Source organism: Cricetulus griseus, chromosome 3 (genome assembly GCF_003668045.3).
Source record: "Cricetulus griseus strain 17A/GY chromosome 3, alternate assembly CriGri-PICRH-1.0, whole genome shotgun sequence".
In the NCBI taxonomy this organism is placed as follows: Eukaryota; Metazoa; Chordata; class Mammalia; order Rodentia; family Cricetidae; genus Cricetulus; species Cricetulus griseus.
This window is the reverse complement of record NC_048596.1, coordinates 95166287-95186987: the sequence shown is the minus strand read 5'-3', so window position 1 is coordinate 95186987 and position 20701 is coordinate 95166287. Positions and strand designations below refer to the sequence as shown.

At 40.7% G+C, this 20701-nt stretch overlaps 1 protein-coding gene across 6 annotated transcripts in view; it reads right to left on the bottom strand.

Moving 5' to 3' along the window:
• Positions 1-12696: 12696 nt before the first annotated feature.
• The window catches only part of LOC100772719 (tripartite motif-containing protein 30A), a 28384-nt gene continuing 20379 nt past the window's right edge, over positions 12697-20701 (bottom strand). For 5 of the 6 annotated variants that reach the window (XM_027407924.2, XM_035442307.1, XM_027407923.2 and 2 more), the window contains 7 exons: positions 20185-20653; positions 18964-19059; positions 18119-18349; positions 14850-14872; positions 14294-14394; positions 14021-14047; positions 12697-13771 (listed from right to left, as the gene is read on the bottom strand). In XM_027407924.2, coding sequence (XP_027263725.1) covers positions 13179-13771; positions 14021-14047; positions 14294-14394; positions 14850-14872; positions 18119-18349; positions 18964-19059; positions 20185-20604 — 1491 coding nt within the window. In that variant the 5' untranslated portion in view covers positions 20605-20653 and the 3' untranslated portion in view covers positions 12697-13178. The remainder of the gene's footprint in view (positions 13772-14020; positions 14048-14293; positions 14395-14849; positions 14873-18118; positions 18350-18963; positions 19060-20184; positions 20654-20701) is intronic. The other variant, XM_035442311.1, reaches the window with a different exon arrangement.

The window sequence follows — 20701 nt, the reverse complement described above, 5'->3', positions numbered from 1 at the left end:
ATCCAGAGGTCATGGTGGTCTGTGTGTAGGAGAGCTGGTCCCACCTCTTGATGGGACTTGGGATAATATGCTCTGTATCATGTAGGCAGTGTGGTAGAGGCTGGCCCTGGTGGTGTGAGCACTGGAGAGCACCCCTCACCTTGCTGAGGCAGTGATGAAGAGGCAGCCCTTGTGGTGTGGATGAGGCAAAGCTGGCCCCAATGACATGAGCACAGGAGAGCCAGCACTGTGTTAGCTGCCACTGGCAAGAGAGCTGGCCTCCAACCTTGCCTGAGCAAAGAGGGAGAGTGCTGCTTGGTGGCATGGATACAAGATAGCAGGGTGGACTGACAAACTCAGCTACTATCAAAGCTCAGATCAAGAGCTTGAGTTGGCCCACCCCAACATCTACCCTTTCCATGAACTGCTGGAGTGCACAAAGAGTGGATTACAGAACTGCTTCAGGATCTCCATGACTCAGGACAATAACAGATGTTCCAGAGAGGATCCAGTGTTGATAGTAAAGCAGAAGCCAGAGGTCTAGAACCGGAACAATGTCTCATTGCAATGAACATTTGCAAGTAAAGCTGTTTGGACAAGAGGACATACTGTGTGATACACCATGACACACTGAAGCTTCCATGGTGACTTTTTTGTTGTTGTTGTTCTTTTTTTTTTTTCTGTTTTCTTTTTTGGGGGTATGGGAAGGTTGCAAGAGTGGAGGGAAGATATGGAGGGATGGAGCAATGAGTGTGCTTGGGATGCATGATGTGAAATTCACAAAGAATCAATAAAAATTTAAATGAAAAAAAAGTTACAGAAATCCTAAAATGTCTGGGAAGGTCCAAGGATAGAGCAACTGGGAATTCTTTGGAAATGTTGTTGTAAATGCTCAGCATGGGAGGGAAGGTGACAAGTAAAACTCTTCCCCACCCTCTGAACTTCTTTGCCTTACCCTGTTCTTTCTTTTCTTAGCCCTTCTCTCCCCTTTCGTCTCTGGCTCCCTTTCTCCCTCCAATTTCTCCTCTCTCTGTATCAGAGCTGGAGACTCCCTGTGTCTTCCAGGTTGGTCTCCTGCCTTCTGGATCAAGAAGCTCAGACTGCAGGCTCTGGATCCCAGCTATATCTATTCTGTGGTGGGCTCCAACTACCTTATGAAAGGTACCATACTTCATTGAAATTTACTGGTTGCAATGTTAAGTTTAAACCATCTTTATAGCCACACTATAACAGGTAGGTAGCCAAATACTTGGATTCCATGGTTATAGCAATGCTACATACAACATTTGAATCAAACATTGTTGATATTTAACATTTTCTGTTCTGAGTGAGAATACTGGACACAAATTGCAAACATGTAATCTTAATGTATTTTGTAAAAATCCACCTATTACAGGTGAATAAATCTTAATTACTTTATTTTTAGGTGTAAAATTTGGAATGCCCCATGGTTGTTTTATTTATTTATTCATTCATTTATTTGTGTGTGTGTGTGTGTGTGTGTGTGTGTGTTATATTTGTTGTCAGACAGGATCTCATGTAGTTTTGAACTCCTGTTTCCCCCTCCCAAGTTCTTTGATTACAGGCATGTGACACCATGACCATGCCAAGTGGTGATTTTTAAGGAGTTAATGCAATTTGAGAGTTTTATTGAATGTGGGACATGAGACATTTCTGGTATTCTGTGTGTCCTAGTGATGCTCCATAACAGCGAGGGTTTGTTCAAAGTGGTCCCCATGGTGAAACAAGTATTCTTAGAAGCCTCAGGTACTCATTCAACAATTCACAACCCTTTCCCTGACAGATGACATAACTGTTAGAATTTTGTGGCTGAGGAGTACCTTGTCAGACCTTGGAGAAGGAATGCACAGAGATCACCCATGAAACAATCATCATTCAAAAAGCACCAGCTCTGAGCTGGAGAAAGAGAGGGACCGAGAGGAGGCAGTGATGCCCTGAGCATTTATAAAGGGTATGTGACTTGTGGTGACAGTGAAATATGTCCTATTTGGTGGCTGGTGATGATGTGGCTGGTGTCACACAGTCACTGAAGGTGGGCTAAAGGTGAACTTGGTTCCTAACAGTAAAGCTACAGCCATGTGATCTCATCAAATCTGTATCAGGCGAGTGGGCTCTACCAGCAATTTCTCCCTGTCCTGAGCTCACTCTTTTGAGAATCCTTCTGTCTCAAGCTGCACTTCCCTGTAGAATCAAGCATACTCAAAGTAGCAGTTGGTGGTCCTCTGGAAAGCCACACCAGGAGTTTCAGAGCCTCATTCAAGACCTGGTGACCTATGTTTTGGGCTTATGAGATGTCAGGGGCTCAAGACACTGAGTGATCATCCTTTATGAATGACTCTTAGAACATACTGGAAAATGTAGCTGGAAAAAATAATTGTTTGAAAGTTGATTTTGGATTCTCTAACTGTGATTTCAGAAAAACATAAATATCTGTTCTTTAAATGACATGGTTTGAGCTGGGCAGTGGTTACTCAGCACTTTGGTCCCACTACTCGGGAGACAAAGGCAGCACATCTCTAAGTTTGAGGCCAGCCTGGTCTACCTATGGAGTGAGTTCTAGGTTCACCATGATACACAGAGAAACCCTGTGTAAAAAATAAAAACCTAGCTTTCAGTAATTTGCTACTAATTATTTTTATCAGAACCCCAGCACATTAGTAGTAAATTAAAGAGGTACCAATGAAGGCCCATGGCTAAGCATTGCAGAGACAGTGTGAGTATCTGATCAAGTGTCCAATTTCTCTGAACTGATGGGAAAAGGGGCATGGACCACTTGGCAACCACTGCTGACTGACAAAATTCCAGCCTTCTAACATTGCAGATCACAACTCTCCACCACCCTTTAATGTTCATTTTTAATAATTCATCAAGCTAGTTTAGCAAATGTGAGCAAAAGTTACCTGGGTCAGTGGTCCTGCAAGCCCTGCCTGGACATTTAACCTCCATCAGAGAATCGCTCCTTTGGTGGGTTGACATCTGAATACTAGTTGCCAGATGCTGTAACTCTCACAGCCTCCAACATTTCAGCAAGTAAGAGATATCTTCAAGTCCCGGAGGGAATGGAGGCTTTTGTCTATATGCCAGATGTTGAGAAAAGGAATTTCTTAAAACCTGACACCTACCCCTTAACTTTTCCACAGCCAACAACAGCCTAAGCACTTTTGTTTTGCAAACCCACTGGTCATGCTGGGCTGGGAATGAGTTTGGCCATCTTCATTCTCCTTCTTGTCCCCCACTTTTCATTCCTTAGTCTTAACCATCTGCTGGCCACTCCTTCCTCTCTGCCCTCATTCCCCAGGGAATTCCCATATCTTTCAAGGCCCGGCTTTCTTTGCCCTATCTTCTTCTGTTAGCTACCAATACTCAAAGTCACTCTTTATGTGGGAACCAGCTGGCCAAGTTGACTGGGAATCAGGTAAACAGTCTCTAGTCTTCTTCCTGTTCTCCATTTCCTGTTCCCCAGTCTCATCCCCAACTAGTAGCAGACCACATACATATAACTTGCCTTCCCTCTCTGCCCTCTTTCCCTGGGGACTTAGAAGATCCTTGTGGCAAACCCAGCTTTCCTCCCTCCAGTAGACCCTCCCAGCTGTCCCCAACCCCTGGCTCTAGTCAGTCCCCATTGCTACCTGCCAACTCCCAGTATCTAGACACATGGTCTACCTGGGACTCCCCAATGGCCCTCCTTGGCATAGACTAAAATGAACTCCCTATCAGGCAACCCAGAGCCACCACACTCCTAAGGTCAAGAGAGAATAACAGGAACCAGGGGACAAAACACCCACCCAACAAAGATAAGACCATATACCAGCACCTAGAATTACAATCTTCCCAAACCCAGTTTTCTAGACAGCAGCATAGAAACACAATCAATCTGTACCAGCACTCAACAACCCAATTGCAGTAGGCCCTCAGAAATTCAATATCGCTGAAACACAAGATGAGGACTTCACATTGCTGTTATGAGTTTGATCAAGGATCTTACTTGCACATGCCGGCAAAAACATCTCTCCACATAAAATATAAAATAATTTATAAAGACAGAATTTTGAATAATGAGGATGCCACCACTTATCAAACTGACAATTTCTGTCATGTTTTAATTTCTTATTTGTAAGCCAAATAAAAGCAACAAAACTTGCCTGATGATCATATTTTCAGTTTTAAATTTTTATAGTATTTACAATATCTCTACTCTTTCCCGGAATACAAATCATGACACAGACTGATGTGCACTAGGATACCTGCTGACTCTGTTGGGATGGCTCAGGGACTCCCTAACAGTCATCCTAATAATAATTTTTTCTGACTGGTACATGGAAGGGGTGGCCAATGGCTGGGAAACTACGTCCTAGTTTTAGAGGAAGTACTTTCAATTTTAGGCTACTTCATACAGTGTTTGCTATCATATACAGCCTTTATTATATTAAGGAATGATTCTTTTTTTCAAGATTTCATTTATTTATTTATTTAATTTATTTATTTATTATGTATACAACATTCTGCTTCCATGTATATCTGCACACCAGAAGAGGGCACCAGATCTTATAATGGATGCTTGTGAGCCACCATGTGGTTGCTGGGAATTGAATTCAGGACCTCTGGAAGAGTAGTCGGTGCTCTTAACCACTGAGCCATCTCTCCAGCCCCTAAGGAATGATTCTTGTATACTTAGGTTCTTCAAGGCATTTTTGTTGTTGTTGTTGTTCAAAAGGGGAGTTAAAAGTTTGTCAAAGGCCTTTTCTACATCAATGGATGCTCACATAATTTCTGTTTTCTGTCTATTTATGCACTAGGTTACATTTTTGAATTGTGAATGTTGAGCCAACTTTATATTTTTGGAATGAATCCAACAGGGTTACATTGTATGATCATCTTAATTTGTTTTCTAATCCAACTGCTCTGGTTATTCTCTAGTGCCTTTACAAATTTGACCCCATTAATATCTTACTTTGATACAATGTTTTAGTCATTTTTGGGAAGTTAAGTGTCAGAAACATTTTGATCACTTAGATCTTACAATGGAAAGAATCCTACAACACAATCATCTGGACAGAGTGGCAGACTACAGAATGGGAAATGTTTATTAACTACATATATGATAAAGGGCTACTATACAAAATATATAAAAAGTACTCAGAAAATTGAATATCAAACCCCAAATAATCTAATTAAACATGGAATACAGATCTAAAAAGAATTCTCAATGGAGGAAACTCAAATGACTGAGAAACCCTCAAAGAAATGTTCACTATCCTTTACCAACAGGGAAATGCAAACAAAACAAAACAAAACAAAACAAACAAACAAAACCTTAGGGATATCATCTTACACCCACCAGAATGGCTAGGATCAATAAAACAAATGACAGTTTATGGTGGTGAGGATGTGGAGTAAGGGGAACACTCATTCATCATTGGTGGGAGTGCAAACTTCCTCAGGAAGATTTGAATTATTGTCTCTGTAGATCCAGCTATATAACTTTTGGTTATATACCCAAAGGTTGTTGTAAACAGTAGAGAAACTTTTGTTCACCATATTCGTTGCTGCCCTGTTCACATAGTCAGTAATTAGAATCAACTTAGATATTCCTTGGTGGATGAATGGATAAAGAAAGTGTACAATTAAACAATGAAATGCTACTCAACCTATAAAAGGAATGAAATCATGAAATTTACAGGTAAGTAATGAAACTAAAAACAAAAAAACCCAGGTGAGGTGACCCAAACCCAGAAAAACAAATATGAAATGTTAACTGTTAAGTCAATGATATGGAGGCTACAATCTGTAGAACCAAAGAGATTATTTACAGCCTAGGGACTGTGTAGAAGGGATGATCTCCCTAGGAAGAGGAACTAGAATAGACAGTTAAAGGATGACAGAGAAGACAGGGCCCCATCTAGACATCTCTTGTTACCAAAGGAAGATCCCAGTAATGGTAATGGGTTGTATCTAATTGTGTTGTGAAACAAAGCAGTCTCTAAGAAACCCCAAAGAACCAAAGCTGCAGCCAAAACTATAGGTTTCCCTCCACAAACTGACAGCTAGGTCACATTGCTGAAGACAACATCTACAAATTTCATGGAACATGGAGAGATTGACCAGCTACCTATGTAGAACCTTCACCCCTATGTGTTAGTGTTCTTGGTACCAGAATTTACTTTGCATGCTGCCAAAGGACAAAGGTAAACACCAACCCAGCCTTGAATCTACAGTGTCCCTCCTGCAAGATACACTAGTACAATGGTCACACAAAGATTGTGGGAGTAGCCATCCAATATCTAATTTGCTTTAAGGCCTGCTCATTGAGATGGAACACGTAACTGGCATTGCTTGGGTGACCAAGAACCTGATACTAAATAGTTCAGGGACCTAGGGAAAAACAAAATATTACTGTTTTACTAAAGGAATGTAGTAATATAATGTCTCTTATAGGTCACTTTGCTGAAGACAACATCTACAAATTTCATGGAACGTGGAGAGATTGACCAGCTACCTATGTAGAACCTTCACCCCTATGTGTTAGTGTTCTTGGTACCAGAATTTACTTTGCATGCTGCCAAAGGACAAAGGTAAACACCAACCCAGCCTTGAATCTACAGTGTCCCTCCTGCAAGATACACTAGTACAATGGTCACACAAAGATTGTGGGAGTAGCCATCCAATATCTAATTTGCTTAAAGGCCTGCTCACTGCTATACCAGTGGTTCTAAACCTGTGGGTCACAATCCCTTTGAGTATCCAATGATCCTTTCACAGTGGTCACCAAAGACCATTATGGAACATAGATATTTACATTGTGATTCACAACAGTGCAAAATTAGAGTTGTGAATCAGCAATGAAAATAATTGTATGGTTTGGGGTCATCAGAACACGAGGAACTGTATTAAAGGGTGGCAGCATTAGGAAGGTTAAGAACAATTGTTTTATTCTCATAGATCACTGCCTTGCTCAACTATCATCAGAGAAGCTTCCTCCTGCAGCAGGTGAGAACAAATGCAGAGATCCATAGTCAGACAATAGGCAGAGAGTCAGAGATCTTGGAATACTGAGCCCTAAAAGAATGTCTCCCTCAAATCATTCCCCTCAAGACTGAGAACCCTGTAGAAGAGGTGTAAAAAGAGTGTAAGAGCCAGAGGGGATAAAAGACACCAAACACACAAGGCCTTCTAAACACAGCAGGTCTGATGCTCATATGAACTCATAGAGACTATGGCAACATGTGCACACCAGTACAGGTCTTCAGTCTTAGAACTGAAAGAATTGGACACACAGCCCCATCTACAACCCAGAGGGATCATCAGTTGATATCCACTTACTTTAAAATAAAAAACAGTTTTCTTCAAGGCAGGCTCACTGTTGAAACAAACTACTCTTAAGGGCAGGCTACATACCCAGCAGTAGATGGCCAACAGAAAAATGAACTCAAGGAATCTTTTGAAGTTCTTTATCTCATAATGTTGTGTCATGGCATTTTTTCAATTTACAGGTCCTTTGTGTATACATTATACTTTCCAGTTTTGGTCAAAAATGGGATTTTTTTTTTTTGGGATTTTTTAATGGGATTCCTGTGGGTATGAATATGTATGTTTCTGTGTCTATATGTATTTATTTTTTTTGTTGTTCCTTTTCCCTCTATTTGTTTTCTTTGTCTTATTTTAATTGTTTTATTTTTAGTTTGATTTTACTATTATCCTGAGATGTCTGTTTGTTTTCTAGGAAGAGACAGAAAGGATGTGGATGGAAAGGGATGTGGAGAGGAACTGGAAAGAATTACTGGAGTTGAAACCATAATTAAAATGTATTGTATAATAAAATTTATTTAAAATATCTATTTTAACAAAAAAGGAGAGTCCTATAATATAAACTCCATTTCTCAAGGCTTCTCTTAAATAGCTTAGTACTTTTTTACTTCATTCATATATTGCACAATATGTTCTGTATTGGTGAATAATTCCAGTTTATTGTTGATTAGCATTCTTCTTGTATGAGGTATATGCAATAGGCTTATTTACTGTTCTATTAATAGATAGTATCTTGGCATTTTAGATGTTATCAAATAAGGATGTGTTATGGATATAACATGTACAAGTCTTCTTGTAGGTATTTATGTTATTTAACTTGTCAATTTCCCTGAAGGTTGAATTCCTTTGTTATAGAATATATTAATTATATACAATTGTAGATTACATCATAACATTTACCATACATATACATAATGTATTTTTATTGTATGCTCCATCCCCATTTTCGTTTTTATCCCTGTTTGCTTCCTGTTGATTTCCTTCCTTTTCCCAAGTAATCTCCTTTCATTTTCCAAGTTAGGGGTCATTAGAGTTTCTTACAGGAGCCTCACCAGGAGCTACACCATGGAAGAAAATGTCTCACACCCCAAGCAAGCAACCATTCCTACCTATAAATCCTCAGGATGGATTGGACCTTGGAAATTCCTCCTACCTCTATGACTGAATGTTGACAGACTCAGGTCTGGTTTAGGTAAGCAGTGGTGGTAACAGTTCAAGAGTGCATGAAAGCAAATGAGAACAGAAGAAAGAGTTAATGAGTGCTATGGCAATGTCATGCTCTGATGACAGCATTCTTCTACATTCCTCTTCTTCCTCCAGCTCTGACATACTTTCCACTTCCTATTCTGTTGTGTTTCCTGTTATCACATTCTTGTCAAGACTTGTATTTTAAGTCATTGCAGTATTGCGTTTTAGAGAATGTATGCCTTTTTAATTGTGACTTTTATTTATGTATGATTCAATTTGTAATAATAAGAACCTTTGACATGTACAAACTGGTTATTTTATATAATAGATTTGTCTATCCATTTGGCCATGACATTTGATCACTATGTGGCTCTCTGCTTACCCTTGAGGTACAACACTAGACATTACCAAGCAGTTTGCGTACTGTGGCAGTAGACAAGATGAGATATGTCTGGCCAGCATGGACAGGAATATAAACATGGCCTCATGGATGCTATGCTCCTCTTCAGTCAGGTAGAGGAGGATGTGGTTGCCTACAATAGCCACAACATAGATGACACAAAAGGGAATCCTGATCCAGATGTGGAACTTTTCCAAGCCAGGTATCCCAACAAGGATGAAGGAAGTTGGGTTGTAACAGCTTAGGTTGCACATGGCCTCTGTGGGATCTGCTGGTTCTTGAGCCTGAGGACAGAGATTCTTTCAGAATCATTTATGACAGGGAACAGTTCCACTCTAGTGCAGAGTGTTGGTGACAAGTCAGCATTCCTGCACGAAGCTCTTTCTATTTCCAAGACGAAGAAATTCCTGTAGGTTGATTCTTTATTGCCCATTCTATTTGCCAATGGCATCATTTCATTTTGGTACGTATTTATATTGATTAATAAGCAATATAGAAAGGTCTTTATGTAAGTCAGAAATTGCATGTGATTAAAACTATTTAAAATAGTCCAGTTTTATAAAGAAAGGAGATGCATTTGTGAGGGGTAAAAAAAGGAGAGGAGTGCACATGGAGAGGGATCAGGTAAAAATACACGTATTTAAAATGCTATACTGGCACTGGAGAAATGGCTCAGAGGGTAAGATGGAGTACTGCTCTTCCAGAGATCCTGAATACTGTTCTCAGCACCCTTGTAGGGCAGATCACAATTGTCTGTAACTCCAGCTTCATTTGACCACCACAGCCTTCCCTATATAATTATATACACACAGGCAGGCACACACATACAAATCTATAACAAAATGAACCTTTTAAAATAGATACACTAAGCAACAATAACTAGGTTTGTTTGATCCAAACAAGAAGGATCCAGACAGATCTTGATTCTTCTGTGCTTGTAGTAAAACTGTTTCTTTAAGAATGAGGAAACATCAAAGTCTTGGTTGTTAGTAAATCAGGAAGCACTCACTTTCCAGAGCTGCTCCCCAGCCAGCCTTCAGAGACTCATCACCAGTGACTCATTTCTTTCCTTGCCACAAATCACTTCCCTTTACAAAGGACTCTCCTTCATTGGTTACTGTTTCCTTTTCCATGTCAGAGGCATCCATCAGCACCCCAACCCGATAAATCTCTTGCCTGAGGTCTCTTGCATGGTGTGACCTCTGTAGCACTCCAGGCACTCTGATTGCCACAAAAACCCTAACATTGATGTCACAGGCGAAAGGTGCCTTTTCCAAATAGGTGGGCAAATAAGTCATCCCCGGGTTCTCTTACTAGGTAGTATATCTGGAACAACTTAATGTGTAATCCTTAGATATTTGGCAAATTTAAAAACTGGATAACTCAAATTTGTCCAATATCCTATCTCTTAATATATGTCGGTGGAGAGAGTTGATGATGAAGTTCGGAAGGGAGGTGTCCACTACTGATTAAGAGAGGAGAAAGCAAAGGTTGGGATCCTGACAATCCTGAAAGTCAACCTGGACACAGGAGACTTGTCCTATGTCCTCTGGTGACTACATTAGCTTGGGTGAAGCTGGGATTCCATGCTCCCTGTCCTTCCTTTCATGGCTGTCAAGATCTTCCTAAGAGCAGATATCTTTCAGTCTTTACAGCATTGAATCCATTGGGAGCTTTGCTGTTCCTTGAAGGTAGAAAAGTGCTGGGGCAGCAATGTCCACCGTGTAACCCAGTTTCTGGGATGGTGACACAGGGCAGTTATATGAGGTTAGCCTGGGGTGTATAAGAATATCATGTCCCAAAGGTATATACAAAAGCTTTTCTTTCTAAAAAGTGTGCTTCTTCAGTGTTCACATTTTCTCTCTCTCTTTTCACTCTTCTTCCAATTTTCTGTTACTTTCCTTGTGGTTGAATGAGGCTACCCAAAACCCCATCCTAAAACGTGTAAGAAGAGTCTTGTTCAACTACCATAGGGCAGCTGATGTTCTCCAGACATCCCTCCATTCAGTCTTCTATGGTACCAGGGCCTGAACTCTCCTGGAACGCCCAGCATGGTGGGCCCTTTGTCTATCTCTGTCTATTTATAGCAATTGGATTCCAAATAAACTCCTTATTGTCCAGTAAACCCTCACAGTGTCCCCTTGAACACCTCCCTCATCCAAAACCTGGCACATTTCCTCTGTAAAAACAAACCAACACAGAGCAGGGTCTGACTCTGTAACTGAGCCTGGCCCCAGATGTACAGCAACGTCCTCTCTCTGCCTTGTATGTGCTTGGATTGCATCAAAACCATCATTCCAGACTCTGGTACTCAATCTCAATTTAGTCCTTTATTACAGTCACAAGGATAAGGAGATAAAACAGAAACCATGGTGGATACCACTTACATACTGTAAATTCCTAGATATGTTCTGTAGTTTACATTTCACAACACAGCACAAGGTAAGTTTACAGGTACTACTTTCATCACTATCATTCACTGTAAAATGGAAAATGATAGGATTTAACGTATTTGATAAGAAACAAGTAGAGCCCCACAGCAATTATCCTCTCAAAAAATAAAAGTGAAAACTAAAGATTACTCACACATATCTATAATGTTATTAGTGTAGACCTGATGGCAGATTTCAGTATCTAACAGCAAGACATCAGGAAAGTGAAATCTTTGTTCCCCCCAGGTGACTATTTTTGCATGGAACACCAGTCCAGGACATCTCCCCAGTAATTAACAGAACAACCATCTACTGAGTGTGAAGTGGACAAGTTATATGCATTGAAGTTCTTTTTTTAAAATCACATAATTCATTTTACATTTGTGTATGTGTCTAGGCCTGTGTGTACTGCAGCATGTATATGAACAGAGAGGTTAATCTGAAGGAGTTTGCTGCCTTCTTCTACTATGTGGGTTAAGTGACTGAACCCAAGTCACTGGGTTTGGAGGAAAATGCTTTTATCCTCAGAGCACTCTAACAGATTTCAAATTTATTTTCTTGTACAGACCTACAGTATGTGTGTACTCTCCATAGTAAAATTGTAAAAAACAACAAACAATAAAAACCAACCAAACAAAACAGCCTCACCCAGAAAACTCCCACAAAGCACAGGCTTTTGAGGATGTTATTCAGGGTTACACTACGATGTGGAGTCACAGGAATAGATACTCTGAGGACATATTCTTAGTGGGTACCATTGGAGATGTTTCAGTTTAAGTTTGATGAAGCACAAGCATTGTGGTTAAACTAAACTACCACTAAGGGCTCATTCCCAGGCTAGAGACTCCTATATATAATTTTAAAACTAACAGTTGAGAAGAACAAAAAGTTTCTATCATCTTTTGTCAGTGACAGAGGAGTGGGGTTGTGGAGACATGGCAGACCTGAGACAAGTAACTCAGTGGTAGAGCACCTCCTCAGCATTCACAAGGCCCTGGCTTCCATCTGTGGCACCACAAAACTGAGGTGGAGGGTGGCAGAGTTTTTAACCTCACCTAATGAGGAAGATGATGAGTTACTATTGCCTTGTAGTCAGACAAGCAACTGGATGAAGGGAAAGAATCCTTTATTAGCTGGGCATTGGTGGCACACGCCTTTAATCTCAGCACTCGGGAGGCAGAGTCAGGCGGATCTCTGTGAGTTCGAGACCAGCCTGGTCTACAAAAGCTAGTTCCATGACAGGGAAACCCTGTCTTGAAAAACCAAAAAAAAAAAAAAAAGAAAAAAAAAAAAAGAAAGACCAAATGTAAGTGTCAGTGCTTACTTACTGGCCAAGATCACCTGAATTGGCTGCAAGGAATGAAATCAGGCTTGGCTTGGAGGGGTCACATTAAGACTTAAGCTGTGACAATTTTATTGAGCACAATCAGACTTTTTATGCGTTTATCAGAAACAGAACCTAATGGTAATTTTCAGGATCAATACATTTGTAGTTGCCAGAAAACAATGAAGGTTGAAAGTCATACAGGGTACACAAGATTAATGTCTAAGACCAATTGTCCTGCTATACTTCCTTGACTACTAAGGGAATCTGCAAAGAAACATAAAATGGCCTTAATATTTCACTGCCTGAGGGAGTGCATTGGTCTCTCAAGACCTGGATGTCACATTGTACCCTAGGACACATGGAATCTAACCTGAGAAACCAGTGGCACACACTTCTCAAAGTGGCAAGGCCAAGGAAACTCTATGATTTCCTGCAACCAAATATAGAAAAAAAGTTAAAATCCCACAGAGCTCAGGCATATGAAATATACCAGACATGGAGGTACTGTGCAGATACAGGTGAGGGTTTAGGATGGCGGCCTACAGACTGTCATTGGCTGTAATGATTCCATAGGATTAAAATATGGATAAACTGTATGAGGGAAGGAAGGTTCATAGAATTTATAGATGAGAGCTCCATGGTTGGAAACATCATAAAATGAGAGAGTGCAAGCTTCTCTGTCCAGGAAAACTCCAACACGACTGGGAGGACGAGTCAGAGAGAGGACCAAGACACTGGCGTTGTGGGTGACAGAACACTCTACAAAGGCATTATATATAGACTTATTCTTCTTACCTATAACCCAGTAGCCATATTTAGGTTGAAAATTTACATGTTGTTCATCATGAGAACTATGCATGATGCCCTTTTGATTCTTTGAATGAAGTTGGGGTTGAGCACATCTTCCATCATTTAATCCTAGGAGCCAGGCATCACTTCTAGACACATCTACTTCCCAGTAATGTTTCCCTGACTGCATAGCTGGAATTCCAAGGACACCTAAATCATAGGTCTCATAATCTTGCAAATTTCTTCTACAACTGTATTGACATTGTATTTGTCTTTTTTCCATGTTGATGTCAACATTTTTATTGTGCACTTGACGCAGGGTCACATGAACTGCAGAAAAAGAAGACATAGAATTTAAGACTTACATGAGAGGCAAGATACAGTCTTGTTTGTGATGTAAGGAACAGAAGCCTAAGGAGCAAGTGAGAAGGAAGTTGGAGGAGCCGTGTTTAAAATCAAGAAGAGTTAGATTGCTGTGTATATTGGCAAAAGTAACAGAAAACATCAGGCTTAGTGGAGATATAAACTCTGAAAGGCATAAAGAAGAGAGTGGCATATAGTGGTGTGATTTCTTCTTACCCCAGTAGCGCTGGGCATCCATAAGGCCTGAAATCATGAAAATTCACAGCATTAAATGCAAGCAAAGGACTAAAAATATTAAAGTCAATCTTTTCTGCAGATTAGAGGAAAGATTGTAAATTGTGATATAGGATGGGATGGATGATTTTCCATTTAATATAATGACATCACTGGGACACACTATCTGCTCTTCTGAGTCCTCTACCCATGTGCAGAAACATCACTCTCTTCCCAGACAGTGTAGCCCCAGCCACAGTATGTAGCTATTGTCACCTTGATATACTTGCAGCATGCCTTTCACATCTGGAGCTCGGAAGATGCTTCTCTGTTTTCTTGGGATTATTTTGGGTAGTTTCACTCTTAAGGTCTGAATCCTAGGGACAAAAGATTGACCTCCATACTTCAGACAGTGTAACCTTAACCACTACTGACCTTTCATTCTAACTATAGATGTCCTGGAGCTCTCTTGAGGAATCCAAGAAGAAAAATAGCAGGTAGGCAACTAACTCTGTAGATATGACAGACATACTACCCCCCCACCCTACTTACTTGCTGTGTGATGTTGGGAAAACCCTACTACTCAGGAGCAGACCTCCTCAATTTACAATCAAAAACTTGCTCCCCCACTCTCTTCCTAGAACTCGTATAAAATGATGAATTACTGAGTTTAAAAAGAAATCAAGATAAGGTAGCTAAAAAACTGCTCATTAAACTTCAGAATAACATTTTTTTCTAAATCCCCCAAACCCATGACACTTTTCTTCTAGTTGGACACTAAATCATTCTCACCACACAATAGGGCTAATATTCCCTGTCAGCCCACACATACCTTGTTAGGACAGAATTCACACCCTAGGGAGGAGGGAAAAAACACAGTTAAAACATGTTCTGCATGTTCTTGCACATCCTGGTCACACTCTCACTAGCTGCAGAGACAAAGTCAAAAGAGAAGCAAGCCAGTCATGCCCCCATCCTCACCCTACCCCTGGTCTCCAAGAGTTTATAAAAATGTGATGCATGGCTCTTTACTTGACTTAGATGTAAACTAATAAGACTATTTTCTGTCTCATACTGCAAGATTTTGGAGACCAAAGATGAATAAACAGTAGTTTGAAAGCTTCCATAGTTTTTGCTGTGTGTACAATTAAACACATGCCTTTTCACTTGGTCCATGTTAGCTTTTTATTACCTTATTTACAACTAACATGTCTGAGAACCTGATTTCTTTCTTTCTTTCTTTCTTTCTTTCTTTCTTTCTTTCTTTCCTTCCTTCCTTCCTTCCTTCCTTCTTTCCTTTCTTCCTTCCTCCTCCTCCTCCTCCTCCTCCTCCTCCTCCTCCTCCTCCTCCTCCTCCTCCTTTTCTTTCTTCTGTGGCTTTTCAAGGCAGGGTTTCTATGTGTAGTTTTGGAGCCAGTTTTGTAGAATAGGCCAGTCTGGAACTCACAGGGAACTGCCTAACTCTGCCTCCTGAGTGGTGGGCTTAAAGATGTGAGCCACCACCATCTGTTGAGATGATTTCTAAAGTATTTTAGACGTTTAAACACAATTTAATATATTAGTAATGAAGAAGCCACAAGGTCCAAAAGTTTAGATTGCCTAATACTTAAAAACAACTAACCATATACCTTTCTCTCTTTCTGTTCTCTCTGCTGTAATTTGCCTTGCAGGAAAAGAAGTCAATGGAAAAAAAAAGGAATGTGTGTCTCTTAATTTGGCAAATTGTTGAAACAAAGACTCCATCTCAAGTGGGAATTTCTCCAGTAATCTGACACTGGGAAATGGAAAACAACTCTAGGCTGAGGGAGAGATGGCCTCCTAAAAAGATTTCAAGCAGTTTTAATTACTTGCCAAACCTCCTTAAAGTACAAGTCTGTATCCCAGACAACAATGGGAGAATGATGGACAGAACCACACCTTGATCTGGACTACTCATATATGCATATATTCCAATCTATATTTAAACTTTGATCTCTCTTAGGAAAACTGGAGATGGACAGAGGGGTTTTTTAAATCTCTTTCCTCATCTTCCAAATGTGGCCACATTAGTAAATATTCTTTTTTTTGCTTTCCAATATTAACTTGGCTATTTTATAAGGGTTAAATATACGATTGACCCACCAGATCCACTTGTTTATTTTAAGTAGGCACCTCAGTTAGCCGTTTGTCCTGGGTTTGTTACCTAACACTATACAAATGTTCTCTCATGTTTGGATTCCACAGGATATTGGTAGATTTAAATAAAGTTACACTCTCAAGAAATGTGACCTTTCTCCTAACAGCTAATAATTACCAGGAGCTCCTTAGGGGTGGTTGTTCTTCCTAAGGAAGCACTCTTTCAATAGTGGAATATGGTGTGGTTTAGGCTTTCACAGTTCTTGGGTTTGGTTTCACAACTAATCTTAGTTCATAGGTGCTGCTGCTAAGCTGTGTCCAGAAGACACTGTTGTCCTTGTAGACCTTCATCACCTGGCTCCTACACTCCTCCTGCCCCTTCATTTGCATGATCCCTGGTCCTTTAAATTAGAGGTGGTGTAGATAAATTCAATTTAAGCCTGGGCATTCTGTAGTCTTTTACACTCTCCACCTTGGTCATTTGGGAGTTTCACTATGTAATCCTGTTGGTCTGGAACTCACTATATAGACAAGAGCTGGGCTCGATCCCATGTGCCTTCATTTGCTTTTCAATCCCAAGTTCTGGAATGAAAGGAGTGAGACAGCATATCTGGTTGTAGGTTGGGGACATTATGTTTCACTTTCATTGTTTGTGCATCTTATGTTTTCATTTCTGTGTATGAGAAACTCTCAAGTCCTAGGAATACAGGCAGTAGATACTTGGCTATACATGGCTTTTTAAAATATAACATAAATCAACAACAGGAGCTTCCATAGTAAAAAGAATTCTGGGGCGAACTAATTATTCAAGTTATAGGTGAATTCTGATGGTCAAGCTTGTGCTCATAGAGATATCTGTATGATCATGTCCACTGAGTCATTATCATAGTAGAAAAAATAGAGTCAACTGGAGAACTAATCAAAAGAGGAATGGATATAATGCTATTATAAGCATATATGTTAAGATATTAGGCATTTAAAGCAAGAATTATTGTCGTTTGTGGTACCTTGACTGAAGTTAGAGAATTTATGTTACACTATTCCAGCTGGGCACAGGAAAAGACAACACTAAGTGTTACTATTTAAACATGTGTCAAGAACAAAAAATTTGATATCACAAAATAAAGATTAGAATGTGTGGCATCAGGGCTGGAGGCAGAGAAAGATGGGCAGATTCTTTGGTCATGAGATATAATTTCAGGCTTGTAGAGTATGGTATCTGTAGTTAGTATCTATGTGAACTAGCTTAGTTTAGCCTGTATCTATAATTCTTTCTAATATAGGTGATGAATCAATGCTCTCATTAATAATTAAATCAACAAAGTGGAAACCAATAAATTAATGCAAAATGAGAAGTTCCTAGAACTATCAAGGATTATAAGATTGACAACTGAGAAGAAAGAACCAAATTCCCACAGAGATTTTCATCAGCAGAATATGACTTTCATTAATATTATTTAAATTTTATAGAAATAAAACACAATACAAACTTTATACCTGTAAGGATAAAGAAGACACAATCCATCTTAGCACCTCAAAGACAGAGTCTGAGATAACCTTCTGAGATTTTAGGTGGTAACTCCCCTCCCACTGACCACACCACTGGAATAGGAGGCTGTGGGGGTGAATGTCTCCAAACATCCCAGGGGAGAAACAATCTCTACTAATTTCACATTCAGGTGAAGTGATAAAGACAGCTGAAAACAGGCCTCACACATGCTCAGTATTACAGCAGGGAGGTAACTACCGGTGATGCAACACATCTTCTCTACCAGTTTCTGCATCTGTACTGTACTTGATAAGCTGAAAAATGCAATTTCCCCCTGCCATGCAGTTTCCCAGCCTCTGAAACTGGCTCAGGAAAGAGTTCAGGGAGGGCACAGTGAGCTCTACTGCCATCAACAGGAAGATCACTGCAGCACAGAGGGAGGGAAATGGCTTCCAGGTCTCCTGACTCTCAGATGCTGGGATTTCCTGCAGTCTTACCTGCAGCATTTCTATGGTTGGGAAGTGCAAGTGATGCTGCATATCTGAGATGAGGTCTCTCACTGCCTCTCTCTGCTTCTCCAGCTCATTTTGAGACTCTGCCAGGCTGTTCATAACGTCTTCCTTCTCCTTCATCAGCTTCTGCAGCTCACTCTTCTTCTTGGAGTCCAGGAATTCCCACAGTCCTTCAAATGCCATCTGAACATTTTCTTCCTCACTGTGTATTTGGTTCTTGAGGGAAAAGAAAGGGGAGAGGAATTCAGACTGTCCTGATAGGACTGGAGGACAGAAAAACACTGTTGTGATGGGGACTTCACAGGGAACTGAGGTTGGGAAGGGAAGAGTCTTAGGGAAGCATGTGTCTCCTTCAGAGTCTGTTCATGACATTCGAAAACAAAGATCTTAAGTCACCTTTACCAAGGCCACCTGAGCTAAAGTGGAATGCCTGGGTGTCTTTCGGTGTTCACACAGCTGTCCCAGACTCTATTCCTGCCTGTAATACTCCTCATGCTACCTCTGAACCCTCAGATAAGCTAACCCCAACAATAGATCTGTGACTGTTCCCAAGCATCTTCCCAACATTTATAATTCTAGAATATACCACAGGAGTGAGACCCAGGACTCAGTGCCCATTCTCACCAGGTTCCTCCCTGGTGTCAGCTCCTCACATAGCCAGGCTCAGTTGTGATGCACTCACTGTGCAGTCCCAGCTCCAAAAAGGGAACAGGTAGAGAGGACTAATCAAGGCCCCCTGACCTCATCAATTACCAGGGAATGAAGAGCCAGGGAGCTTCTTGCCCGGATCCCTCCCAGGCATCAGGTCCTTAGGAAGGTTCCCCACTTGCCTCCCAGTAAGTTCTCTCCTTTTGAAGATACTTTTCCCATTCATCACATGTTTTCTCATTTGCCATCTGCAAGTGCAGAGCTGTTTGTAGCTTCTCCTGTGGGAGAGGAATTGTAGCAGAATCATGCTATGTGCTTAGTAGGACTGCTGCTTCTAACCAAATTCCAAAAAATCCTGTGGAAAGACAGGAAATCTAAGACTGTTCTCTTTTTAAAACTTGTGCCTTGATTTATGCACATAAAGTATGTATATCTTCAGTCTCTACCTCAATCATTTCTTGTTTTTACACACACACAATGCCCATACAAACAGTGACACAGAAATCTCTCTTAGTCACTCACCCCACTTAGTTCAATCCTGTTCCATTGATTCTGGCATTAGAAAACTGTGATAATTTGGTTATCTTTTCTGGTCTTTTGTATAAGTACATACATATGTCACATGCTCCACAATTGACACATCCATATTCTCTTTCTTTTCCTTCTTCCTTCCTTCCTTCCTTCCTTCCTTCCTTCCTTTCTTTCTTTCTTTCTTTCTTTCTTTCTTTCTTTCTTTCTTTCTTTCTTTCTTTCTTTCTTTCTCCTTCCTTCCTTCCTTCCTTCCTTCCTTCCTTCCTTCTTTCTTTGTTTCTTTTCTTCCTTCCTCCCTCCCTCCCTCTCTCTCTCTCTCTCTCTCTCTCTCTCTCTCTCTCTCTCTCTTCTTCGAAACTGGGTCATACTATGTAGTCCTGGGTGGCCTGGAATTCACATGTAGACCCAGATACTTTCAACCACACTAGCTGTCAGAGTTGTGGGTTTGAGCCGTGCCACACCACACTGGCCACATGCACATTCCCTTCATTGCTGCTCTTCATTCATTTACTAACCCATTGTTGATGATCACTGGACTGGATTTTAGGGAGTATGAGTGTATCTGATATAAACATTAAAAGAAGATAAATATAGAAGAATTTGCAGTTCTTCTGCTCTTGGCTTTTCTTTGTCATCCACTCAACTTCACAAGAACAGTTCCACGATAATTTTTTTGTAGTCCAGGTAGACTCTCATACAATTAAGTGGAATAAATCATCATGTCTTTTTAAGACTCTAAAGGTAAGAAAGGATGGAATGATCAAACAAGCCTGGAGGGTGTGATGTCCAGGTAATTGACTTGTCACATCAACTGGAGATTTCCCTACTGTTTCTGTCTTCTGCTCTGTGTCCCACACCCTCCTACTTCTTACCTTGTACTTATGGGCCACCTCTTCAATGAGAGCTGTTTGGTGACCACGGTGATTCTGGGATCTCTCACAAAGCCAGCAGATGGCCACCATGTCCTTCTCACAGAAGAGCTGGAGTTTCTCTCCATGTTGTGCACAGACATTGACCTTCTGTTCCTCCTCTGGGCTGGACTTGAACTCTGTTATTCTCTCCACTATGTTGGCCACATGTTGATTAGGTCTCAGATGCCCAAACAGGTAAGTAACTTGGCACACAGGGCAGATGCCCTCCTCTTCTTTGCCTTTACTAGACTCATAGTTCAGTGTGATGCAGTCTCGGCAGAAGCTGTGGTCACAATCTGCAATCACAGGTTCCCTCAGGAGCTCCAGGCAGATAGGACAGGTCACCTCCTCCTTGATCTTCATCAGGACTGATGAGGCCATTGTTGCTGTGATCCAGGGTCTGTCCTGACTCCTGACACTTCTCAGGTACCTGTATAATTGGGATGAGGAAAAAAAGGACCGGAAAGGAAAATCATCA